General features: G+C 38.1%; 2 protein-coding genes and 1 long non-coding RNA gene across 3 annotated transcripts; 2 read left to right on the plus strand and 1 right to left on the minus strand.

Moving 5' to 3' along the window:
• The first annotated feature begins 213 nt into the window (after positions 1–213).
• Positions 214–943, plus strand: LOC115732928 (adrenodoxin-like protein 2, mitochondrial). Its single transcript, XM_030663614.2, has one exon. It carries the CDS (start codon positions 257–259, stop codon positions 740–742), a length of 486 nt encoding a protein of 161 aa, XP_030519474.2. The 5' UTR covers positions 214–256; the 3' UTR covers positions 743–943.
• A 16,100-nt stretch (positions 944–17,043) lies between these two features.
• Positions 17,044–21,027, plus strand: LOC115753316 (linoleate 9S-lipoxygenase 6-like). Its single transcript, XM_030691885.2, has 7 exons — positions 17,044–17,328; positions 18,405–18,685; positions 18,763–19,057; positions 19,299–19,607; positions 19,701–19,786; positions 20,048–20,436; positions 20,649–21,027. The coding sequence occupies exons 1-7, from the start codon at positions 17,106–17,108 to the stop codon at positions 20,938–20,940; spliced, it is 1,875 nt and encodes a 624-aa protein (XP_030547745.1). The 5' UTR covers positions 17,044–17,105; the 3' UTR covers positions 20,941–21,027.
• LOC125312600 lies at positions 19,398–20,253 on the minus strand. The gene is made up of 3 exons (XR_007196646.1): positions 20,025–20,253; positions 19,593–19,713; positions 19,398–19,505 (listed from the first exon to the last, which is right to left on the minus strand). It is a non-coding gene; the product is annotated as an uncharacterized LOC125312600 (long non-coding RNA).
• Positions 21,028–22,420: the final 1,393 nt, after the last annotated feature.

The following is a 22,420-nucleotide window of genomic DNA, read 5'->3' on the forward strand; positions in this document are numbered from 1 at the left end:
GTAATTAGCTGAAACAAAATCAGAAATTCCTTTCATATGAATCATAGACATAGCATTTTTTTTCTTCCTTTCTGAAATTGAAAATGCAACACATTTTTGAGAAAAACATATCATCTGAGCGGGAAATTCTGGAAAGATGGACTTTTCGTTTCACACATCAAAACTACCGAAACGCAGCGTTTTAGCTCCACTACTACAGTGCCACCACAGGCCCCTCATAAGCAAATTGCTCATCGAACCTTGGAGGCGTCCAACAATGGCGATTTCGACTCTCCAAAAGCTCTCCACCAGAGTCCACCGCCTTCCGTCTCTCTCCTCCTTCAGGCCCATCCTCGCCAAGTCCTCCGCCACCTTGTCCCACCCTCCCTCCTCCTCCGCGAAAGTCTCCGATCGCATCGTCAAGCTCTTCGCAATCGACGTCGACGGCTATAAGCGTGAGATCGTCGGCCTCGCCGGTCACACCCTCTTGAAGGCCCTGACCAACAGCGGTCTCATCGACCCGGCGTCGCACCGGCTGGAGGAGATCGACGCTTGCTCCGCGGAGTGCGAGGTCAACATCGCGCAGGAATGGCTTGAGCGGCTCCCTCCGAGGAGCTACGACGAGGAGTACGTGCTGAAGAGGAACTCGAGAGCTAGGGTTTTGAACAAGCATTCGAGGTTGGGGTGCCAGGTGGTGCTCACGAAGGATCTCCAAGGTATGGTCGTCGCCGTTCCCGAGCCTAAGCCCTGGGATATCCCGTAAGTTAGGGTTTTTTGATTGGGGGTCCCTTGTGATTTGTTGGTGGTTGGTGTTTCGGGTGAATAATGAGAACAATACTCTGGAAGAAACGGTCTGCCTCTTATTTTTCTTGTCAATTTGGGATTCGCCGAAATCGGAATTGCATTTTGCTATTCAGACATGCTGTGTTTCCGCATGAGGATAAAGGATGTTGCTTTGATTAGATTATTGGTTGTTCGTTGCATTATAGAGATGCTTCCTTTGGCTATAGAAATGTAAACGGCTTTAACTATGATCACCTAGTGGCTGGTGACGAAAACAAATTGGGGGAAGCTTGCGTACTCGAAATTCTAGTTGTAAATTGATTTTCACCGCAAAGGTTGTAAGTTTTAATTATAAGCAAACTCTCTATATGATCAGACATTTTTATCATTTGATACCTGGGTAACCACAATTGATCGGCTTGGAAAGGCAAATTAGCCAAGAGATGAGGTTTTAAGGACGGGAATGGGGTGTATATATATGCACACGCGCGCGCCATTTGCAGCTTTCATTCTCATGTCCTCATAGATAGCGGCATTAAGAGGATATGTGAGCATTTGATTTTTGTTTGTGATGGTTGATAAGTTATATATTTCCGATTCTGCAAGCTGCTAGCAGAATTTGGATTGCGGATTGGGACATGTAAAGGGAACTCGATAAGCATTGCTTGCCTAGGGTGAACTTGTAAATTTATACTTCCTACATTAAGATTTAATTACTCAAATGAAGGATCCCATCTCTTCCAACTTACGCAGCCAACATTCTTGATATGGCTTTCTTTTCTGTGGGCATAGCAAAAAGTAATGTGTATCGTTTGATTGAAATACCGATCTCTTGCACATCCCATAGTACTGGAAAATCATGATATTCGGTTTATTTTGTCTTTTCTGCTGTGGGTGACTGGAGCTTCTGTTTTGGATGGTAAAAATAGTTTAAAGACAACAGCAGATGTGTCCGAATACTTCATTTGCTAAAGCTCCTCACCTCCGGAACTGGTTCTGGAAGGTTCAGGGTGAAGAATCGTGAACATAAGAGCTGTGAGTTCTTTGCCCTTTACAGTGGAGGGAACTATCTATTGTTTGCATGTTGCCAACTTTTTGTCACGTTTGTGAAGAGAAATGTCAATGTCGCCTAGTATGTATTCCATGGTTTCTTTGTGCCTGTTGTGTAGTTATGGGTAGACACTAATGTCATTTGCAATTCCACCTACTTTTTGCAAACATATTGCCTGGGACAAATTGTGTTGGAGATCATCAGTTGCCTAGTTCTAGAGAAACGAAAGTGGATTGGAGGTTATTATAGCCATGCCTATAGCTGGTAGTCGTGGAGAAACTATCAAACGTAAGATTAGGAAAGTTAAGCCCTTTTCAACGGTAGAACATGTCAACCTCCCATCCAACAAATAGCAATCATCATGAACTTTAGCATGAACTAGCGAAACCTTAACCAGATCAACACAACAAACAGCAATTGGGAGCTTAGAGTTTCTACTAATTCGCATGCTAGATCGTTTAATGACCACCTAAGCTCTCCTCTACCGACAAAAATGAATTACAACCATCACATGGAACATGAGGCTTCTAAAAGGATGCCCCTATAGGCATCTACCTCGGTTGCACAAACTGAAAACTCATCAATTTTCTTGGTACATACACAAAAAGGAATCTCAAACATATGGAACTAGAGCACGCATAGCTACAATACAGACATTTGCCTTCTGCCTTGATCGACAGTTAGATTTTTTAACCAAACAAGCTAACTCTTCATGGTCAGCAGCCCAATTCCATCACAAGTCCTCTCTCTCAGCTTCCTGCTCAACAAATGAACCACTTTTGCAACTATACATGAGAGCATTCGAATATAACAAATGACAACCAATGAGACTGATAGAAGGAATATAACTATGGTATTTAGAAATACTAGAAGCCGTCAAACTGAATACCAAATCCTACTAGTTGTACAGGTTACCTCAAAATCTTCATATTTTGCTTGGATCTCTTACCCTGCAATTTCAAATTCAACAATTAATTGCAGACAATCTCTCACTATTAGAAGAGTAATCACAATTTTTCTTTAGCAATGTTGAGTTTCTAAGCCTTTTTAAACACCGATTATACCAATTGGGTCACGGAAGAATCCATCTGACCCATAACAAACATATTGTTACAGGGGAGGAGGTCCTGGGTGGCCCTAAGGATTGTCTTAGAGAACCCCCGGTTCACAAAAGAATGACAAGAATCCCAATCACATTGTGTTAGTGGTACCATGCTTTCAGTTTTGTCAATATGGTGGCGAGCATGAGTCAGTCATACTCGCTTTGGGAACCATATAGCAGAGTTATACCTGTGAGACCCACGACTGATATTAGCTAACAATGATGGCCACAACGCAAAATCCCTGTGACCATCAAGATGCTAATGACGTTTATATTTTGGTTGCAGAAAATAATCTCGGCTGTAGTTCTGGATATTAATGTTGAACCTTTATTTTCCCTAGTGCTTATACTCTGATGTTCTTTTCCTATATTCTACTTCCTGTTGCAAATGCCAATGATTAAGCTGTCAAATAACAAGATACTGTATCAGCAATTTGATAAAGTACTATATTTGGGATTACAAGTTCTAGTTCATTTGGCAAGCTCTGGGGACCGCCGAAATGGTTGCTGATATGGTAATGCAAAACCAGGGAAAAGTTGATTCTGCACCTTTTGCCGTTGAAGGTCGATGTTGCCGATAGATGATAGAAACGGGGGGAACAAAAAGAAATTGCAACTCCCAGTTTATCGTGATCAGTGTGCTGGCGTTTCAACTTCATGTCTCGATATTTAGGAAACGTTGTTTCATGTTTTCAGAACATCTTCCATATTTCTTGATAGCCTGTTGAAATCTAGGGCAGGTTAGTAGCTTATTTTTTATTACTTTTGACTATTCAAATTCACGGCAGTACGAACACTTTAGACGATGCTGTTGAAGGTTCGGATACCTCAAACTTGTGACACTGTGAAAAAATGTTGCTTACGCCTTCTTAAACTCTTTAACAGTCTATAGTTTGCGTTGCACTGATCCCTGTTTTCTCTTCTTGGATGGTTCTTCCTTTGTTGCATATCTAATTTAATTTAATCTGATATTATACAAGTATCGTGCAAAGTCAAAATATATATTGACAAAATCATGTCAATCAAGCTCATTAAATTTTATTGAAGTTGACCTCCTCGAGCTCAAGAAGACAAAGCTCAATCAAGCTTGAGTTTGAGATGTTCGAGTGGAATTGAACTAGAGTCACAAGTTTTTTCGACTTGACTTGAATATAATTCAGATAATATTTTCATAACCTACCGAGCATGTCAAGAACACAATCTCTATGGACTATGCGCAATCTCAAAAGCAACACTTTTCACTTGTCATACACTACACAGAAAGATGAACAAAATATGGAAATTTCCATGACCAACTGAAAAATTAGCCCCATAGCAACATAAAATACGCAAATCTTAATACAGATAATTACTAATAGAAGGATACTTCTAAGTGTCTAGCAACAATCCTACTTGAACATAAGGACAAGCTGTAGCGCTATGTCAAAAACTTGGTTGAATCCATAGAGGTGGAAAATCAATCCATCGAGGTGGATCAACACTAAAATCAGCTTTTTTATCGAACTCAATTCTTCCATCCTCCATGTAGTATGTTCCTACGTCCTTGACGCCGCTAAAATAAATACAGTTTGGCTTGATACCGTGCTGGTTCTCATCAACATGTACTGAAAAGGAAGAGTTAAAACCTACAAAGAGGGACGCGTTCCCATGCTCTCAAGCTCTGTCCACTTTCCCGTATCTAAATCAATGGAGAAAACCTGGAATCCAGTGGTTCCACCATCTGATAGTCCGAATTGTAAGACCAGCACCAGACGGCCCGCCACCTCCACCAAAAAAACCTGCGTGCAAAAGCCCATAGAATCACGAAATTCCGGGGGCATCTCCACTACAAATTCTATTGGATCTGGTCCATCCAGATCACATCTTAATATACTACCCGACCACTTTACTGCAATAAATTGCCCCTGGTAATGTACGACATCAACAAAACGATCTATAAAAAATTGCAAACAAGGGGATTATGTATAGTGAAGGCTTGAGTAAAAGCGAGAAATTTGTGGAACAAACTTTCGTCTTAGTAATTTTTGGATATAATATGCTTTTCGATTTATAAAAAAAATCATTTTAATTTTGATCAATTAAGTCGACACATTTAAAAAGAAAAAGAAAAAGAAGAGATCTAATAATTTTCATGTAGTGAAATTTTATCGACCGGTTGGTCTGTTTTATATACAATTATTTTTTTAAAGGAAATTTTGAGTTATATGTTGGAAATAATTGTAATGAATAAATAGGATCTTTTTGCTTTCTCAGAGAGAAAAGGATGCCACACTCTAATAAGACCTCTAAATAAAGTTAAAAAGTGTGTTTTGCTAAGGAGTAACACGGTCCATCTGCTAAAGCGAAGCAATCACAAGGATACTAAAGAGGCAAGTCTTAGATTGTGCGTCAATTAACGATACAAGTATCCTATCATCGAATTGGATTTTACGATACACTAATTAATTGCCAAATATACAGTCGTCTTGTTTAGATAGAGAATCTTTAAGTATAAATATTCATAGTTAAGAATATTTAGTTTCCTTTATTGTTTTCTTTTCGCGATTAGTATTTTTATTTATTTAGTCGATTCCTTGTTTCGTCAAGATCTAATTTCGTGACTTTAAATAAGTGATGCAGGCCAATGACCAAAAGAATTATCTCAATATAAATTGAGAAAGAATTTTCCTTTATTTATACTTAGGTTGCATATTGTGACGTTTCTGTTCCTGGAACAACTTTTGGAACGGAAACACTTTTTTCTTCTTTTGTTTCCAACAACGATTTTTGGGAATAGAAACGCGTTTGATAACTGAAAAAAAAAATTGTTCTAGGAATTAAAAAAAAAAAAAGAAACGCGTTTGGTAATCGCATAAAGTTTCTGTTCCCAAAACCAAAAAAAAAAAAACTCGTTTGGTAATTGCAAAAAAAAAATTTCCTAATTTTTTCATTTAATTAAAGAGACTATATATATATTAAAATAAATAAAATAAAGATGTCTTTATTTTTTAACTTACTAAATCAAATTAAATCTCATTTGTTCAATTTACTAAATCAAATTAGACCAATATATGTATAAGTAATTTATGCATGATTTATCAAATTACAATATGGACAAAATCAACTATTAAAAAAAACTGAAAAAGAAGATTAATTGGAATTGGACAACAAGAACATCTAATTTGTTTTCTATATATAGGAAAAATTACAATTATGATTCACATGTAAATGTTCCCAAGTAGTTAAAATTATGATTACCTTTAAACGGGGATCCCTAGAAAAATATTAATTGCACTTTGAGTGAAACCGGAGACTAAAATGAAAAATATTTATGCATTTAGGTTCTTTTAGTCTAATTGTGCAATTTTTCCAAACATGAGAACTGAAATGAGATCCAGGGTATCAAAGTCTCATGTCATGATTCTAAAAGTAAAAATTTTTGGCTAAAATGATTTAAAATGAAATTTTTTAGTCAATTTAGGATTACGTTCAATGAAGAGGCATGTGGTCCCAAACTGAATTTTTAAAAAGTTAAGAGCCCATGAAAATGGAATTAAAATAAAAATATGGACTATTTTTACTCTTTTTTTTTTTTACCACAAATATTATTTTTCCTTATTTTAGGTTATTTTTATAATTAAAATAAATCCGAAAAATGTCAAAAATTACGAAAAATATTTTTTTTTTTGTTCAAAATTGGTTCCTATGGCTAAGCCAAGGCTTCCAACGTTGATTTTGTAATTTTTTGAATTGTTTTGGTATTTTTAATTAATTCTAAAATAAAATGATAAAAAAATCAAGTGTCAATATCGTGCAATAATAAAAGAGAAGAGAGTGTGTTAAAAAAAAAAATTCCCAATTTTTTCTAAAAATTGTTCCAAATGTGTTTCTAAAAAGTGTTCCAAAAATATAGAAACAATTTTTTTTTTTTTGTTTCTTGTTTCTGCTGCAAAAATGTTTTTGTTTTTCAAAAGTGTTCCCGGAATACTTTGGGAAAACTTTTTTACCATATACATTTCTGTTCTCCAAGTGTTTCGGGAATACTTTGGGAACACAAACACTTTTTCTGGAACATTACCATACGCAACCTTAATTGTTACGTTAAGTACGCAAGGCAATGGAATTGCATTTTGGAGTTGAAATGGAGAAAAAAGCCCACTTCAACTTAGGGCTGGTTCGATAATTGGGCTTGGAGAAGTAAATTTCTGGATCCTAGAGTTGGTCTTGCCCGGCCAAACAGGCCCGATCCTCGAGAAGATGCCAAGACAATCTCAACCGAGCGGCTCGACAACATTGTGTGGGCTTAACCATGAGATGTCATCCATTAATATAAACAGATCGTAGTATATTAGTCGGCTAAGGTTGAATCAGGCGGAGGTCTAGGCGGACTCGAGTGAATCAGGTGAGCATCGATTTAGAATTCACCCAATGTAGGGTGAACCGGGTGAGCATTCACTCAGTTTAGGGTGAAACGGGGCTTTACTAGTGTTTTATTGCAGAGCACCATACTTTTTTAAAGATTGTGAGGGCCATGTCGCTATTATTATTATGTCATGTCACCGTTGTTATTGCTACAATCGTTACTCCTTCGATATCGACTATTCTTCTTTTTTTTTTTTTTTTTTGCAGCTTTCAATTCGTGTTACGCATCGAATTTGGGATGTAAAGTTAGGCCAACATGTGTCATTGCAAAAATGTTGTAGCTTGGTTGGTCGTCCGACTACACCCCCAATCATGTAATTGAGTATTCAAATACGAAGTTCGTCGTACGTTATTATTAATTTGGTATTTTCATTTAAAGACCTCATCTAAGCCCACCCACCAAATGAAAATATCTACAAAAGGTCCATTTGAAAGAAACCGGGCTTGGCTGGGCCTTGAGATCTAAAAGAAAACCACGTTGCCCAAGCAATAAGACGGACGAAGCATGAACACACCTTGAACTCGATGCCTACGGAACAAATACGAGTCAACTAAACGAAATTAGAAATTAAATCGAGTCGAGCTATCTGCGAATGATTTGGACTTGACTCGGTAATTACTAGTTAAGCAGTAATATGGTCGATAAAATGCCTTGTTAATGAATGTCCAAGAAAATTAGTTAAGCATGCTGCTTAAGGAGAAATTTTGAATTTTCTCAAATATACGGATAATTCACTACATTAGAAAAGTTAACGCACTAGAAATTGGGGGATTTTCTTAATTGTTGGGTGCTTTCGTAGCCTTAAAGAATACCGCATGTCTGATTAGAAATTTCGTTTCGATAAAAACACCCAGATAAAATCTCATGTATAGGCACACGGTTGATATGGTGCGACCGACCAATCATATTATCCGCGTGATCTTAAATATTAGAAGCGCTCACTTTTCATTAACTTGTCTCATTAAATATCGACACGTGCCTGATTTTTGGCGTTTGTATGATTGTTGCCAAATTAAGGAGACCCGGATTAAGAACGGGACCGTGATAATGCAGAAACCAATCAATCACCGTAAAGCTACTATGCTCGCTCGCTTCCTTCCAAAACCAGCATGGTAAGTTAGCTCGGTATCAAATGATTGGGCATCTGTACTCATATCAAAATACATTTCACGAAATGTATGTGACGTTTGAGTTCGATAGCAAGCATGCATCACCAAGGATTTACAGAATGGGAAATAAAAGCCCATTGCGGAATCAAAAGTTCACCAAAGATGAACTTGCGCCAGAAGCATCTTTGATTTCCTTTCTTGTAGGTGACTTCTGTGAAGAAGAATTGGAATTTGCTTCCAGGTGGTGAAGTCTTTGAACCGCCTCTGCCTCACTACCTGCGAAACAAGTAATTCACAAATTATTTCACGCAGATTTGGTCAACAAATGAAGAATCTGCCCGATAGAACAGCATACAGAGGAAAGAGAGCAGAAAAAGAGTACACTTCAATATACCTGTCCAGGAAGAAATCAGCAAAAGGCTTCCTCAAATTTCGGATCGATAACTTCCGATGCTATCAAGCATTCACAAATAACTTTTGCCCTATCGATCTGCATCCATCACTAGCACCCTTTGAAAAAGGCCATGGGGAGGACGAAGAAAAATGATAATCCATTTCTTTCGCTGAAAATCCGAGAGCAATATGAGCTATAAGCACCACGTATAAACGGCCAAAATCAATAATCACCCTCTGATTTTTGAGATTCTAGAGATTTCTTGTTCTTCCTTTCATGGCTAGATCATCCCAGGGGAGAAGATCTATTATTCTCGTAACCACTACTTAGTGCTTGGTTGAAAAAACTGTTGGGGATGTTATCCCTTAAGTCATTTAAGTGTGAATGAGAAGTGTGGGAGTCCCACGTAAGATAAGAGATATATGGAAGATGGGTTTATATAATGTAACTTTGCAAATGGGTTTGGGCCCCAAGAGACACCCCACTTTTGTGGAAGGGAGAGGACCTACGCAAAGTTAAGCCGGGCCACACGCGCTTCAGCCGACCACCCGCTCGGCCCAAGTTCGGGTCCGGGCTTCTTATATTCCATTTTTTCCCATCGGTGTTCGTTTAAAGAATAACGAACAAATGCAACTGTTCGTAAGGAATCGATCGGTTATGTAAATTATCGCTCGAATTCAAGCTTCGTGACTCTTCGTGGCTTTTCGTTCTTCCAAAATAAGTAGTCCTCGAATAGGCCATTTCGGGACACGTTTCTTTTTCCGAGCATACACTCTCGGTTTTCTTTTCAGAACTTGCATGCTTGTTTTTTTCCTCATACATTCTATGCGATAATCCCGCAAAGTTACGTTCGTTGGAGTCCTTTGAAAAGAGACCGCTTCGGAGGAACGCGATCCATTTTATCCCGAGAGACAATTGTCCAACATCCTCGAGTACGAAATTGAGGGGACAAATTTGTCTTAAGGACACAGCGATATTTATTGGGCTTGGATCAACTTTCTGCATACTCAGTTTATATTGACTAAAGTTAGTCTTTCAATCTTATTTCTGTTTAGACGAATTTGATGACAAAAACATTGCCAATCTTGGACTCTGCATGATGTTTCAACATCAAGATGAAATACGCCGTAGCATAAATCTATTCAAAAGTAGTCTATGGGGCCCAGACAGAAATATGTTTTTATCTAAAATTACAGTTTTTTCAGTTGCAGTATACCACTTTAAAACTCCTTTTCCTTGATGACCAGGGAGCAGAAATAAAATCCTCACGAGTTCTACACCAAAAATAGATTCTTCCACTGCAATTTTACAAAAGACACTACTTAATTGCATATGCTGTTACCTGAGATAGTGAAACATGGGATTCAGGTACACTGGACCCTGGATTTGTGGAATTGACGATTGTGAAAGAATGATTGAACAGACAATAGAGTGAAAATGGTGGGGATTGCAGACCGCGAGATTTATTTAAATTTAGCTTATTTTTTATATAATTTATATGTAATTTGGACTCATATATGAAATTAAAACCAAAAGCACCACCTTCGTTTTAGTATTATATGTCATGTTTTAGCCATGTCATTGTCACATAGAAGAAAAAACATAATAAAGAAAGTTATACCGGCATTTTTTGTTAGCCAATTTGGACAGATTTAGCGGAATGATTCGATTGCATCCATTTGATAAATTTTAAGACTTGATTACATTTTTAAGCAACCGAAAGCAAGAATCCAACCTACAGTCCTCGATTTTAGGGACAAAAGCATGGAAACAGCCCGTGCCATGGAGCAAATTCCAGAATGGGTTAAGCATGGAATATTATCGTATTATGCTTGGCAAAGGAGTGAGGATGCTTTTTGTGCCGTCCATGATTGCTCGCCTTTCTAGCTTTTGTGCATGTCTTTATCTTGAACCATCTCGTCTTGCGAAACCAAAATTAAACAGATAATGAGTGTAAATGGTGGTGATTGCAGACTGGGAGATTTTCTATAAGTGTTTTTCATAATATCCAAAGCGTGCCTGTATAGATTTTCTTCCACAGCCCAAACTTTTTGGCCAAGAATGATCCTTCTCCCTGGGGTAGAAAACTTTGGATGAAGACTATTGGGCAGATTAGTCATCCATGCTTTTTGACATCTTTCCATTCGTGTAGCCAACAAGCAAGGATTATTGGAGAAACAGCGTGCGACTGGGGGTTCAAACACAGTTGGAGAAACAGAGTGGGACTGGAGGTTCAAATATAATGTTGTGTGATGACAGATAAGCCATTCATCTTAATTAAGGACATGATAGCAAAGATGTTTTTGACAAGAATGCATTTGCAAAGTTTCTCAACCTCTTTCTAACAATTTTCCAAAGAAGCTTATTGGAATGAATTCATGAGAAATCTCTTCCTCGATCCATCCAGTTGTTTTTATTTGAAGGGAATGCAGATTTAGGGTCCTTGGACATTTCTGAGGGTACTGGTTTAACTTCTAGAATTACGGGCCAAATGGATTTCTTGACCATGTGTTTGATTACTCTTCTGATAGCGAGAGACTGTCAGCCATCAATTGTTGAATTTGAAATTGCGGTGTAAGAAATCCAATCAAAATATGAAGATTTTGATATAATGTGTACAACATTAGGATTTTGTATTCGTTTTGATGGCTTCTCGTATTTCTAAATACTATGGTTTTACTCAATTCATCAGTTGTCATTTGTTATATTTGAATGCTCTCATGTATAGTTTCAAAAGTGGTTCATTTGTTTAGCGGAAAGATCTTTGAGATTCATTCTGAATATATGAGAATTAGTCATATGAAAGAGAGGGTTTGTGACGGAATTAGGCTGCATACTATGAAGAGCCACCCAACATTTGAGTAATAAGAAAACATTCCCTTTTCCATATGTAACCATCACATGGAACAAGAGGCTTCTAAAAGGATGCTCCTATGGGCATCTACCTTGGTTGCATAAACTGACAACTCATCAGTCTTCTTGGTATATACACAAGAAGGAATCTCAAACATGTGGAATTGGAGAGTGCATAGCTATAGTGTAGACAGTGGCCTTTTGCCTTGATCGACAATATAAACACTCCAACCTTTACACTTTTTAACCAAACAAGCTAACTCTTCATAGTCTGCAGCCCAATTCCGTCACAAGTCCTCTCTCTCATAAAACGACAACGTTTCTATGTAACCGCTGCCAAATCAGGCAATGTGGTTGACTGGTTTCTATGCTGACTTTTTTTTTCTTCGGTTACTAGTTATTGAATCTATCTATAAACTATAGTGCTATAATAGAAAGAGAGTTCTTTCCATTAATTATGTCAATTGTTAATAGATAAATTTCCAAGAGGAGGACATAATATATGAAAGATATATTCTATTTATATTCCTACAAATGTGTACATGTAATCTCAAATATAACAATATATGAAATTGAATTTGTGAGTAAATGCTGTTTCGTTATTAGCGAGTAATTTGGCAATTACTTGCAAGTTACAGCCTCTTCATACACCATCTAGCACTTTTTACTTACTGTTTAGTTATTACATTTTGAGAACAAGTGATTATAATATATGACCTTGCCATGAAGGCTAAAGTACACTACAGATGTCAAAACTACACTACGGATGTCAAAACTTGTGTATAACGCTCACTTTAATGCCAAAACTTTCAAAACAATAACTTAAGTGTCAACTTTTTTTAAAAATGATCGCTTAAATACCAACTTTTTTTAAAAAACGATCTTTTCAGTGCCAATTCCGATTTGAGCAAACGTGGCTCGCCCGAAATCGGATATGGCCTATTTTTTTTTATTAATATTTGAGCCGACGTGGCCCGCCGGGATTGGCATTAAAGTAGTGTTTTTCAAAAAATTCGGCACTTAAGTGATTATTTAAAAAAAAATTAGCACTTAAGTGATCGTTTTGAAAGTTTTGGCACTAAAGTAATCGTTTTAAAAAAAAAATTGACATTTAAGTGATCATTTTGAAAATTTTGGCACTAAAGTGAGCGCCGTACATAAGTTTTGGCACTTGTAGTGTACTTAAGCCCAAGTTTTGTTATTAGCAAGTAATCTGGCAATTACTTGCAAGTTACAACCTCTTCATACACCATCTAGCACTTTTTACTTACTGTTTAGTTATTACGTTTTGAGAACAAGTGATTATCATAGATGACCTTGCCATGAATAAACCGCTTGCATTCCTGCCTATATTTAAGGATTTACCCTAGGTACGGTATCGTGCATAATGAAAGTTTTCTATTTAAACATCAATCTTGAAGCAAGCGGTTAAAATATATATGATTAACGCGACAAATATGCAATTTTTGGTCTGGACACCGTACTCGGATAACATTAGAAAACCGAATGCAAAATGTGCTATGTGGGCACAAGGGTGATGCATGACTTAGTTACTAATTGATTAAGTGTGGATGTACACAAATTAGAAGATTGCAAAAAGGTAATACCTCCTGCCTAAGAAACCCATTTACTCACAACTATACCTCCTACTAATATTAAATTTTGGCTCAATGTGTAATATGGTCCCCGAACGTTTAATTTGTTCAATGTGGTCTCTGAACTGCAGCCTAACATGCAATATCATTTATGTACTTTTAATTTGTTCAATATGGTCCATGTACTTTTGGTACATATTTAATTCAACTCCTCAAAGGAGGAATTCGCTTTTTTAGAGGTATCATGCACATGCATAGGCATAGCATAGACTTTCTTTGGCAGGATGCTACTTCTTGCCTTTTTGAGGTCATATGAGTGAACTGCCTTACAGCTTCGTAGGGAGACCGTTGTACAGACTTTCAGCAACTTCCCATGAAGTAGTGCTTTCTTCTTTTATATTGGGGATCTCATTGGGCTAGCCAAAGACACACCCTACCGACTAATTTGCCGATTGACTAACATGAAATCTCGACTTTCAATTATATGAAAAGATCAAACATCAAGAAAAGAAGCGAGAGGGGACTAACTTTTGTCCTTTTTCTATCAATGGAAGGACAACATTGAAAATTTTCACATAATTCGGGAACTAATTTGAACAAGTACTAAACATCCAATGGTCACATTGAACAAATTAAAAGTTCAAAGATCACATTACACATTGGGCTAAAATTCAAGGATTACATTAAACAAATTAAAAGTTCATGGATCACATTGCATATTAAATTAAAATTCAGAGATTATTTGTGTCATTATCCCTATAAAGGGGAGACAAGAATTTTGTTTCGTACCGTCCGTAGAAGATGTGTTCTTTGTCATATTGATAATCCTTTGACTTCCGCGTAGACAAACAAGCACTACCCTTCTTGTCTTTTAAATTTCATTCCCAATTCAAATTGCTTTTCCTCTCACTTACATTCTCCCATTCATGTGGCTTTGCCATACCATCTGAAGCCTTGGAACCTCGTCTGTGCCGTTAAAAACCTTCCGGCAAAAGAATTGTGATTGAGTGAAGAACCATGGAGCCATCTCAATCGCTCTCCAATCATCTGAATTTGGGTTACCTCGGAGCACTCACTCAACAATGTTTTCCATCAACTCTCTTTTGGCACGTTCGGTATTGACTATTCTCCAACACATTCTCGACATTTTTCGTTTACCCTTTCTTCCGTTGAGTGTCCCGGACTACTTCGGTTACTTTGTGGTGTTTTGAAACAAATTTCCATGCAACTAATTCCGAAATGGGCAAAGGGCTGTTTTTCCTCCATGCGTGGTTGAAGGGTCTATGTTTTCTATCGGTAAGTCATAAGTTATGGACGTTATCTACGAACGAATCTGATTATATGTTAATGCGGGTGATCTTCATGTGTGTAATGAACCGATTAGCTGAATGGTTTATGCAATGTTCCAATCAGATATGCGCAAAAACGTGGTCTATGTGTGAATACGTACATAATTTCTGGCGATAGTTTAATACTATGTGAATGAGTGTCCTTTTAAAATAAGTTATGATAGATCACCTAACTAACTTATTCGTCGGGAGATGGAGATGTACGATCAGTCAAGTTCCGAAAATGAGTGGGCTGAGTTTTTGCTTGGGCTCCATGGCTGAGAAAGGCAAAATGGCTCATGGTCCTTGGGCGTTTTCCACTCCAGATCACTTTATCTTCGGCCGAATGCTTAAAAAAAAAAAAAAACGAACTAATCCGTTTAGGACAAAAATGACCCAAAATTAAAAGTGAACTATTCGATGTATTGGATCTTGCAAAAAAAGAATGATATTTTACCTTCACCACAAAAATAACTTCGCTTTTCGGATGAAAATAAAAGCGGTCGATCTTTCCTTCTAGAGAAGCTTATTTGGCATTTGATCCGGTTAATGGCGGCGACGTGAATAACGAACTAGTTAGCTAAGCCAAAAGAACGTCATTTCGCTTTAATTATGATAAATTGTTTGCTCAATCCGCTTTGAAATTCATTATATATGAAATCGAAGCACTAACCGAACTTCACAATTTGCTTGAATCCGAATCGATGATGTGAAATCTATAAGTTGCGAAGTTGTTGGGGCGAGATTGGAGACATCCAATTCGAAGGCTGTTGTTGAGGTTAAATTCCTTGTTTTTTTTTTTTTTTTCATGTCGTCCAAAGAGAATGAGCCGATACCCTATTCAAACGACGCTGTTTTTTTCTTTGGTCGATAAATACGGTGCCAATTTGGCTCAACTGACATGTCTATGTACACGTCATTCTTGTTAGTTGTGGCATATGTCACATAAGCTTTTTGGCCACTAAAGTAAATGGCGGAGATTTTTGTCCATCGAGAGAAAAAATTATGCATTTTTTTTTTGTTTATTTGAAAAAAAATGTGTTTATCATGCATTATTTGAAACTCGGTGGTTTTCTTTTTCCTCGAACAAAATTTCATACTTTTTTTGAGTTAATATCACGAAAATCCATAAACCGATATACTTGTGAAAAATTTATCTCAAATTACTTTTTGACCATCAAAAACCCAAAATTGATATACCTATGATAAATTTACCTTTCATTAGTTCTACTAAATTTTACCATCAAATTGCTGAGTGAGATAACATGTGACAATTGACGGATGTATTAGTTTGGAGTTTTCACCCTCTGTTTAACACGGGTGAAACGATTTAATGTTTTTCGTGGTATTAATCCAATTTAACAAAAATTAACGAAATGTAAATTTGTCATAGGTGTGGCAATTTAGGGTGTTTGGTAGTCAAAAAATTTGGTTGAGGTAAATTTGTCATAATCATATAATTTTGAGGTTTTTTGTGATAAAAAAATTAGTGACAATCATCAGGAAAATAACTATACAAATTTGATATTGCACCGTCATATGGCTTCATTGGGAGAACGGTAAGAGTAGCTTCAAGCTAGAAAGGGCTAAAAGTAGTGATGTTTTACATTGGAATAAAGCAAGTTTGACCACGTAGAAACAAAAAATCAGACGGCCCACCGCAAGTATCATCTCCCTCTGTTTTGCTCGCCCTGTTTTTGACATCTGGGGCTAACAAATTGTCGCTGTTGGCAAGATTTTATGTCTAGGATTCATATGAATAAAGTTTTCTGATTTTGTTTCAGCTAAATATACTTGATTCATTATTTTGTTTTGCCCGTATTATTGAGCGATAATTTTGGCGTAGCCGTGTCATGATGTGTTATAATTTTTACCTTAACAATAGATTTCTTGGTATGGAAATTCATAATGAAAGGACTTTTAAGTTAGACAAATCATCTCTACCGAAATTCGTAACAAAAGTATAAAGGCAATGAAGATGATTTTTGTTTTCCATTGAGGAGAAGCAGAGGACACTGATGCGCGACTGAAATCATCAACTATGAACTATCATCCTAGCCTTCAACAAAGCCCTGCAAGTTTGCTTTTCATGTTGCAGAGATCACTACCCTCAATTTTTCATTTACAAAAGCTGAGCAACCCTTTTAAATCAAGGAGCCTCAGTGACTCACCAATGACTTTCAGTGAACATGATCATCTAATTTTGTACAGGTAATCTGCAGGTCTTGTTCATCCTTTTTTCTTCTTCCTTCTGGTGCAAGATTTGCACAAGCAAATCAAAAGAGAATGAAAAAGGGAGATCTTGCGGAGCTAGGAATTTTTCTATGAGTGCCAAAGAAGAAGCCTCAGAGACAAGCAATGTATCTGAGGCATAGCTAAAGGCGAAAGATCAGAATGTCTTTATGTTAACTCCTGACATTACTTCCTATGCGAGGGTGTTTCACAGCTCAGAGTTCTCAATGCTTCTTTCCCTTCATTCCGGGGTACATTACAACTCTTGAGAAAGACCATGAGCACAACCAAAAAGAAATCGCTTCCCTTGACTCTTCGCATCACGAAGTGCGTGAACTCCGTTCACAGCAAAATGACTGACCGTTTGATTATGAGAGAGGCTGTTCCCTCCAGACACTACATGATCAATGGAGAAATTGTCGTTGTGGCGGATCCAGGGCATTCAGGCCCCGGTAAATCAGCTTCCGTTCAACTTTGCAGCTGCACCAAGGTTGACCCGGGTAAGCAAAAGTGAGACACATCGACTTGCTATATGAATGCAATTCATGTGCAGAAAGATCCGTTGTTACTCAAATATGTTTTAGTTTCTTCTCATCTTCTCAATGGTTCGGCATACTATGCTAGTTCTCCTTATCAATCATGATAATTCTGCTCCTCACCTCACGTGAGTGTTACATAATGAAAGACCCCGGTCTTCACTCCTTGAGCCACCAGCCCACCTTCAGCTGGTCCTTCCAGCTGTCAGTTATAATTCTCAGAGAAAATCACCTGAGAATTTTGGTAACTACGACCTGTTAATGTTGCATTCTGGAAGTTGGATCTTTCTCCAGAAGAATATCAAACATGTAGCTGAAAAGGGAATATTAAAATCAGACTCTGCCAAGCATCTTTGCCAGTCTATGAATAGATGCAATTCTGAAGTTAATGTCTTCGTTGACTTTACGATATAACCTAAACATGACCAGGAAAACTTTCTAACCAGCTTCTGGATTGAGAAAAACATCTGCCGTACCGAGCAAGATGCATCATGGAGTTCAGCAAATCACCACCGGCTTCCATTCCCCACTCCTTTCTCCTATAATACTGTCCCATTTTCTGATATTTATCCCCTAATGTACGTAGTGTACACCCGAAAGTTGGCGATAGCAGCAAGTAGAAGAGCAGAGCAGGTATCTTGAAAATCTGAGCAAAATAGAACCCTCATCCTTGAAGAACTATTTCTTCCTTTTTTCGGGCCATTGCTATATATTTTTAAATTGACATGCTTTGCATCAGTGACCAAGTTTCCAGGAGCACAGCCAAATCTCTATTATTTAGTAGCTCGATGAGGGAAGACGTGACAAAAAAATTTAATATAAAACTTACTCTTCAGACAAAGCTAGATCACTCACAATTACTAAATGATCCTGGATTTGGCAGCTTAAAATAGATGGAGCTTAAACTTGGTAAAGTTACATCTAGAACAAGCATAAATGAACTACTGTTTGGTTCTCAGCGCCAAAGCAACCCGTGAAGTAGCAGCTTCTAAGATGTCTGAATTTACAGCTGATATTTTTTCATCTTTGTTGATTAACAGATACTGGCAAAGGGAAGTTGAGCAAGAAAGCAATTCTCAGGCATGTAAAGACTACGAAAGACAAAGGGCTCAACATCACAGTGTACAGTGTGAAGTTCAAAGTGGAAGCAGAATTTGGAATTCCAGGAGCTTTCCTCATAACCAATGAGCACAAGCATAAATTCTTCCTCCAGGCTGCCACCTTCGAGGTCTCAAGTGTCGAGATCATCCACTTTGACTGCCAAACATGGGTATTTCCCATTAGAAGAACAAAGACGGACAGAATTTTCTTCTCCAATACTGTAAGTTATTCACATGATACGTAAGTTTCTTTTGCCCTCACATGGAAATAAAGCACTTGAATCCATATTCGTGATAGTGTTATCTTCCAAACCAAACACCAGCAGCTATGGTAGAACTGAGAAGAGAGGAACTTCATAGCTTGAGGGGAGATGGTACGGGAGAGAGGAAGGAGTGGGAGAGGATATATGAATACGATCACTATGATGACCTTGGTAATGCTGACCAAGGTCACGAACATGCAAGACCCATCTTAGGTGGGAACCAAGCACATCCTTATCCTCGTAGGATTCGAACAGGATGCACTTGTAGCGATAATGGTATGATCCTGGTCTGTTTTCCTTCATTTGTGCCAAGAATCTGGCAACCGCTTTCCTAGAAGAATTGCCAAAATAAGACAAAAGCAACTTCTTGGAAATCTAAGTCGTCCATCAAATTTTTCCTCCTAAAAACTAAGCTAATGCTGTCTTTTGCAGTTAATATAGGCGGCAAGGTCCTAATTTTTCTGATTCGTTTACCCACATCTGCTTTTTGTTCCTGTTAATTGTTCTGATCGCATTTTATAAACTTGATCACTTCCTGGCAGATCCAAAAACTAAAACCAACCTAAAACGATCGACTTAGATATATTTGTTCCTCCTGACGAGCAACTTCACCCAAAGAAGTTACTCGAGCTGCTATCAAATTCTATCCAGTCAGCGGTACATTTTATTGTACAAGAGACGAAATCCTTAATCAAAGAGGATTCAGGTAGTTTTGACTCATTCAATGAGATACTTGAAGTGTTTTCTGGCAATCAAGGACAACATGCGGAGAAAGTTCCTGATGTAGTTAGGAAGATGGCACCCAATAAGCAACTTAAAAGAATGATTCGAGCCAATAAAACAAATCAAGCAAAATTCCCACTACCTCAGATAATAGCAGGTAACTTGGGCTATGCTTGGAACTTGAAGTTTGGGGCATCTTTCGCGTAAAATGCAGAAAATTTGATACTTGTTTTTTCCTTCTGGTACTTAGAGGACAAATGGGCCTGGAAAGATGATGGCGAGTTCGCCCAGCAAATGATTGCAGGAATAAATCCAGCAACAATTCAAAGGTTGCAGGTGTGTTAACAAAAACCTAGGATCTCTACCATTCCTTTAATAGATGTATGATTACACAAATGCGAGCAACCTATCCACCAAGTGACACAGGCAGGCGTAAATGCGTGATAAACTCATGCATGTATAGAAGCAAACATGAAACCCATACCTTTTCCTTGGTCTATGTTGATATTATAAGAACGCTACAAGTAAGGTACAAAGTACAGAGCAGGATCCAACAAAAGAGAAACTTAGCTACCTATGACCGGCTAAAACTTGCAGGAATTCCCACCATATAGCAAAATTGGACAGAGAAGTTCAATCGAGGCCGCCCATATCGCCCATAACCTTGATGGCCTGACTATTGAGCAGGCTATGAGTCAACATAAGACATTCATCCTGGATCATCACAATTATCTTATGTCGTTCCTCAACAGAATAAACACAAAGGGCATTTGTGCTTATGCATCTTGGACATTATTATTCTCTAGTAGGGATGGGACGCTAAAACCGGTGGCAATAGAACTGAGCTTGCCTGGCTCATCAAGCAGCGTGGAGGTCCACAGGGTATTCGTTCCAGCAAGCCAAGGCACTGAAGCAGCATTATGGCAGCGTGCTAAGACCCAAGTCATGGCAAATGATTCTGCGCATCATCAACTAATCTGTCATTGGTAAGTAGCATTATCTTCTCTGAAGGTCAAATATCCACACCATATTTGGCATTCGTAGATGAGTATCATTTTCTTTTCCCAACCAATGGCCCAAGGTGAGTGATCACTTATCCACAATGGCAAATGATTCATAAACATTTTTGCGGGAAGTGTTTGCAATGAGTATCAGGCTCTAATATGAGAAGACCTCAGAGCTAATATCTAAATGATAGGTTGCATACCCATGCCGTAGTCGAGCCGTTCATTATTGCTAGTAGAAGACAATTGAGCGTGATGCACCCGATCCACCAGCTATTACGTCCACACTTCAGGGACACCATGCACATAAATGCACTCTTTAGGCTTATCCTCATAAACTCCGGAGGAGTCCTGGAGAAGACACTTTTCACCCGAGAAGTGTCCGTGGAGTTGTCATCCAAGCTCTACAAAGAGTGGGGATTTGACGAACAAGGCCTCCCTTCAGACTTATTGAAAAGGTACTCTTTCCTTACTGATAATTCTTAGTCGCTATTCATTTTCTTGTTTAATCACATCAGTCTCTCTATGGAGATAGTCCACACAGTGATATGTTAAGGGGGAATAGGAGATCATTTTCTTGTTTAATCACATCACTCTGTTCCGTGTTTTACAAACAAGATGGCCATATTCAGTCGGATGAAGAGCTGCAAGCATGGTGGTCTGAAATCAGAAATGTGGGTCATGGTGATAACAAGCATGAGAAATGGTACGAAATGAAAAATCTCGCCGACCTCATTGAGGCTCTCACCACACTTATATGGACTTCTTCAGCCCTTCATGCATCAGTAGCATTTGGCCAATATGCCTATGCTGGTTACCCTCCAAACCGTCCCACAATGTGTAGAAAATTCATCCCAAGAGAAGGTACTTTTGAATTTGCTGAGTTCCTTGGAGACACTGACAGATATTATATCAAAATGCTACCCAGAAGGTCTGAGATGACCCTTTGGATAGCATTGATGGAAGTCCTGTCGCAGCACACTTCAGATGGAGAATACTTGGGCCAGATGTCGATGGCACAGTGGACTGATAAGGAAGAGCTTCACCAATTATTTATGAAGTTCAGAAGGAATCTCAGAGACATACGAGGAAGAATAAGAGAAAGGAATAAAAATCCAGAACTCAGGAACAGAGGCGGACCAACCAAAATCCCTTACGAGCAGGGAAGGGGATTCCTAACAGCATATCCATTTGATCAAATGTCGAACAGAAACAATATGAACATTTTGAAAAAATGCTTCTCTCGAGTACAAAAAAACATTAGAAGCCATCATGAGACGCCTGCTCATTCCACATAGAAATAGCCAAAATGATGAAGATAACCTGAAATCATGCAGGAATGCAGAATGAAGGCCAGAGTTGAACAAAGACTGGGTTGGCGTTGCTCTTCTTGTTGGTGTTGTGTTCCAATTTATTGACCTTGTAAGTTTCTTTTCTTCTTTTGGCCACAGTCAACCGCATCATCTTTGAAAAGTGAAAGACAAAACAAGACTAACAGACGGCAGCCCTCAATCAGCTCTACTGCTCACCTTTCCAAGTGGTTTAGATATATCAGGATAGAGCAAAGTATCGCTTCCAAAACTCTCCTGGCAGATGCAACCCTCCACATCAACTTTTCCTCCGACAAATTCGTCAACTTACAACTGTTATTTATATTAGCTTCTTGTGGTTAAGGACAATATCAGCAATCTTGCAAATGGTGGCGAAAGATGAATCTCATGATGATACAAGATTCCATTCCTTTGGCAAATGGCAAGTCGATTGCGGCTAATTTTTGAATGGGAAAAGAGCTGACATCTTTAGTGAAAGCAAAGATGGATTATGCGATAGAAACTATCAAACGTAAAATTAGCAAAGTTAAGCCCTTTTCAATGGTAGAATATGTCAACCTCCCATTCAACAAATAGCAATCATCATGAACTTTAGGTTGAACTAGCGAAACCTTAACCAGATCAACACAACAAAC

The sequence above is a fragment of the Rhodamnia argentea genome, chromosome 1 (genome assembly GCF_020921035.1).
Source record: "Rhodamnia argentea isolate NSW1041297 chromosome 1, ASM2092103v1, whole genome shotgun sequence".
Lineage (NCBI taxonomy): Eukaryota > Viridiplantae > Streptophyta > Magnoliopsida > Myrtales > Myrtaceae > Rhodamnia > Rhodamnia argentea.

Coding starts and splice junctions, on each gene's coding strand:
- LOC115753316 (XM_030691885.2), top strand. CDS start 17,106: ATGAGCACAACCAAAAAGAAATCGCTTCCCTTGACTCTTCGCATCACG. Junction 18,686..18,762: donor GAATTTTCTTCTCCAATACT/GTAAGTTATTCA, acceptor TATTCGTGATAG/TGTTATCTTCCAAACCAAAC. Junction 20,437..20,648: donor CATCAACTAATCTGTCATTG/GTAAGTAGCATT, acceptor TCTAAATGATAG/GTTGCATACCCATGCCGTAG.
- LOC115732928 (XM_030663614.2), top strand. CDS start 257: ATGGCGATTTCGACTCTCCAAAAGCTCTCCACCAGAGTCCACCGCCTT.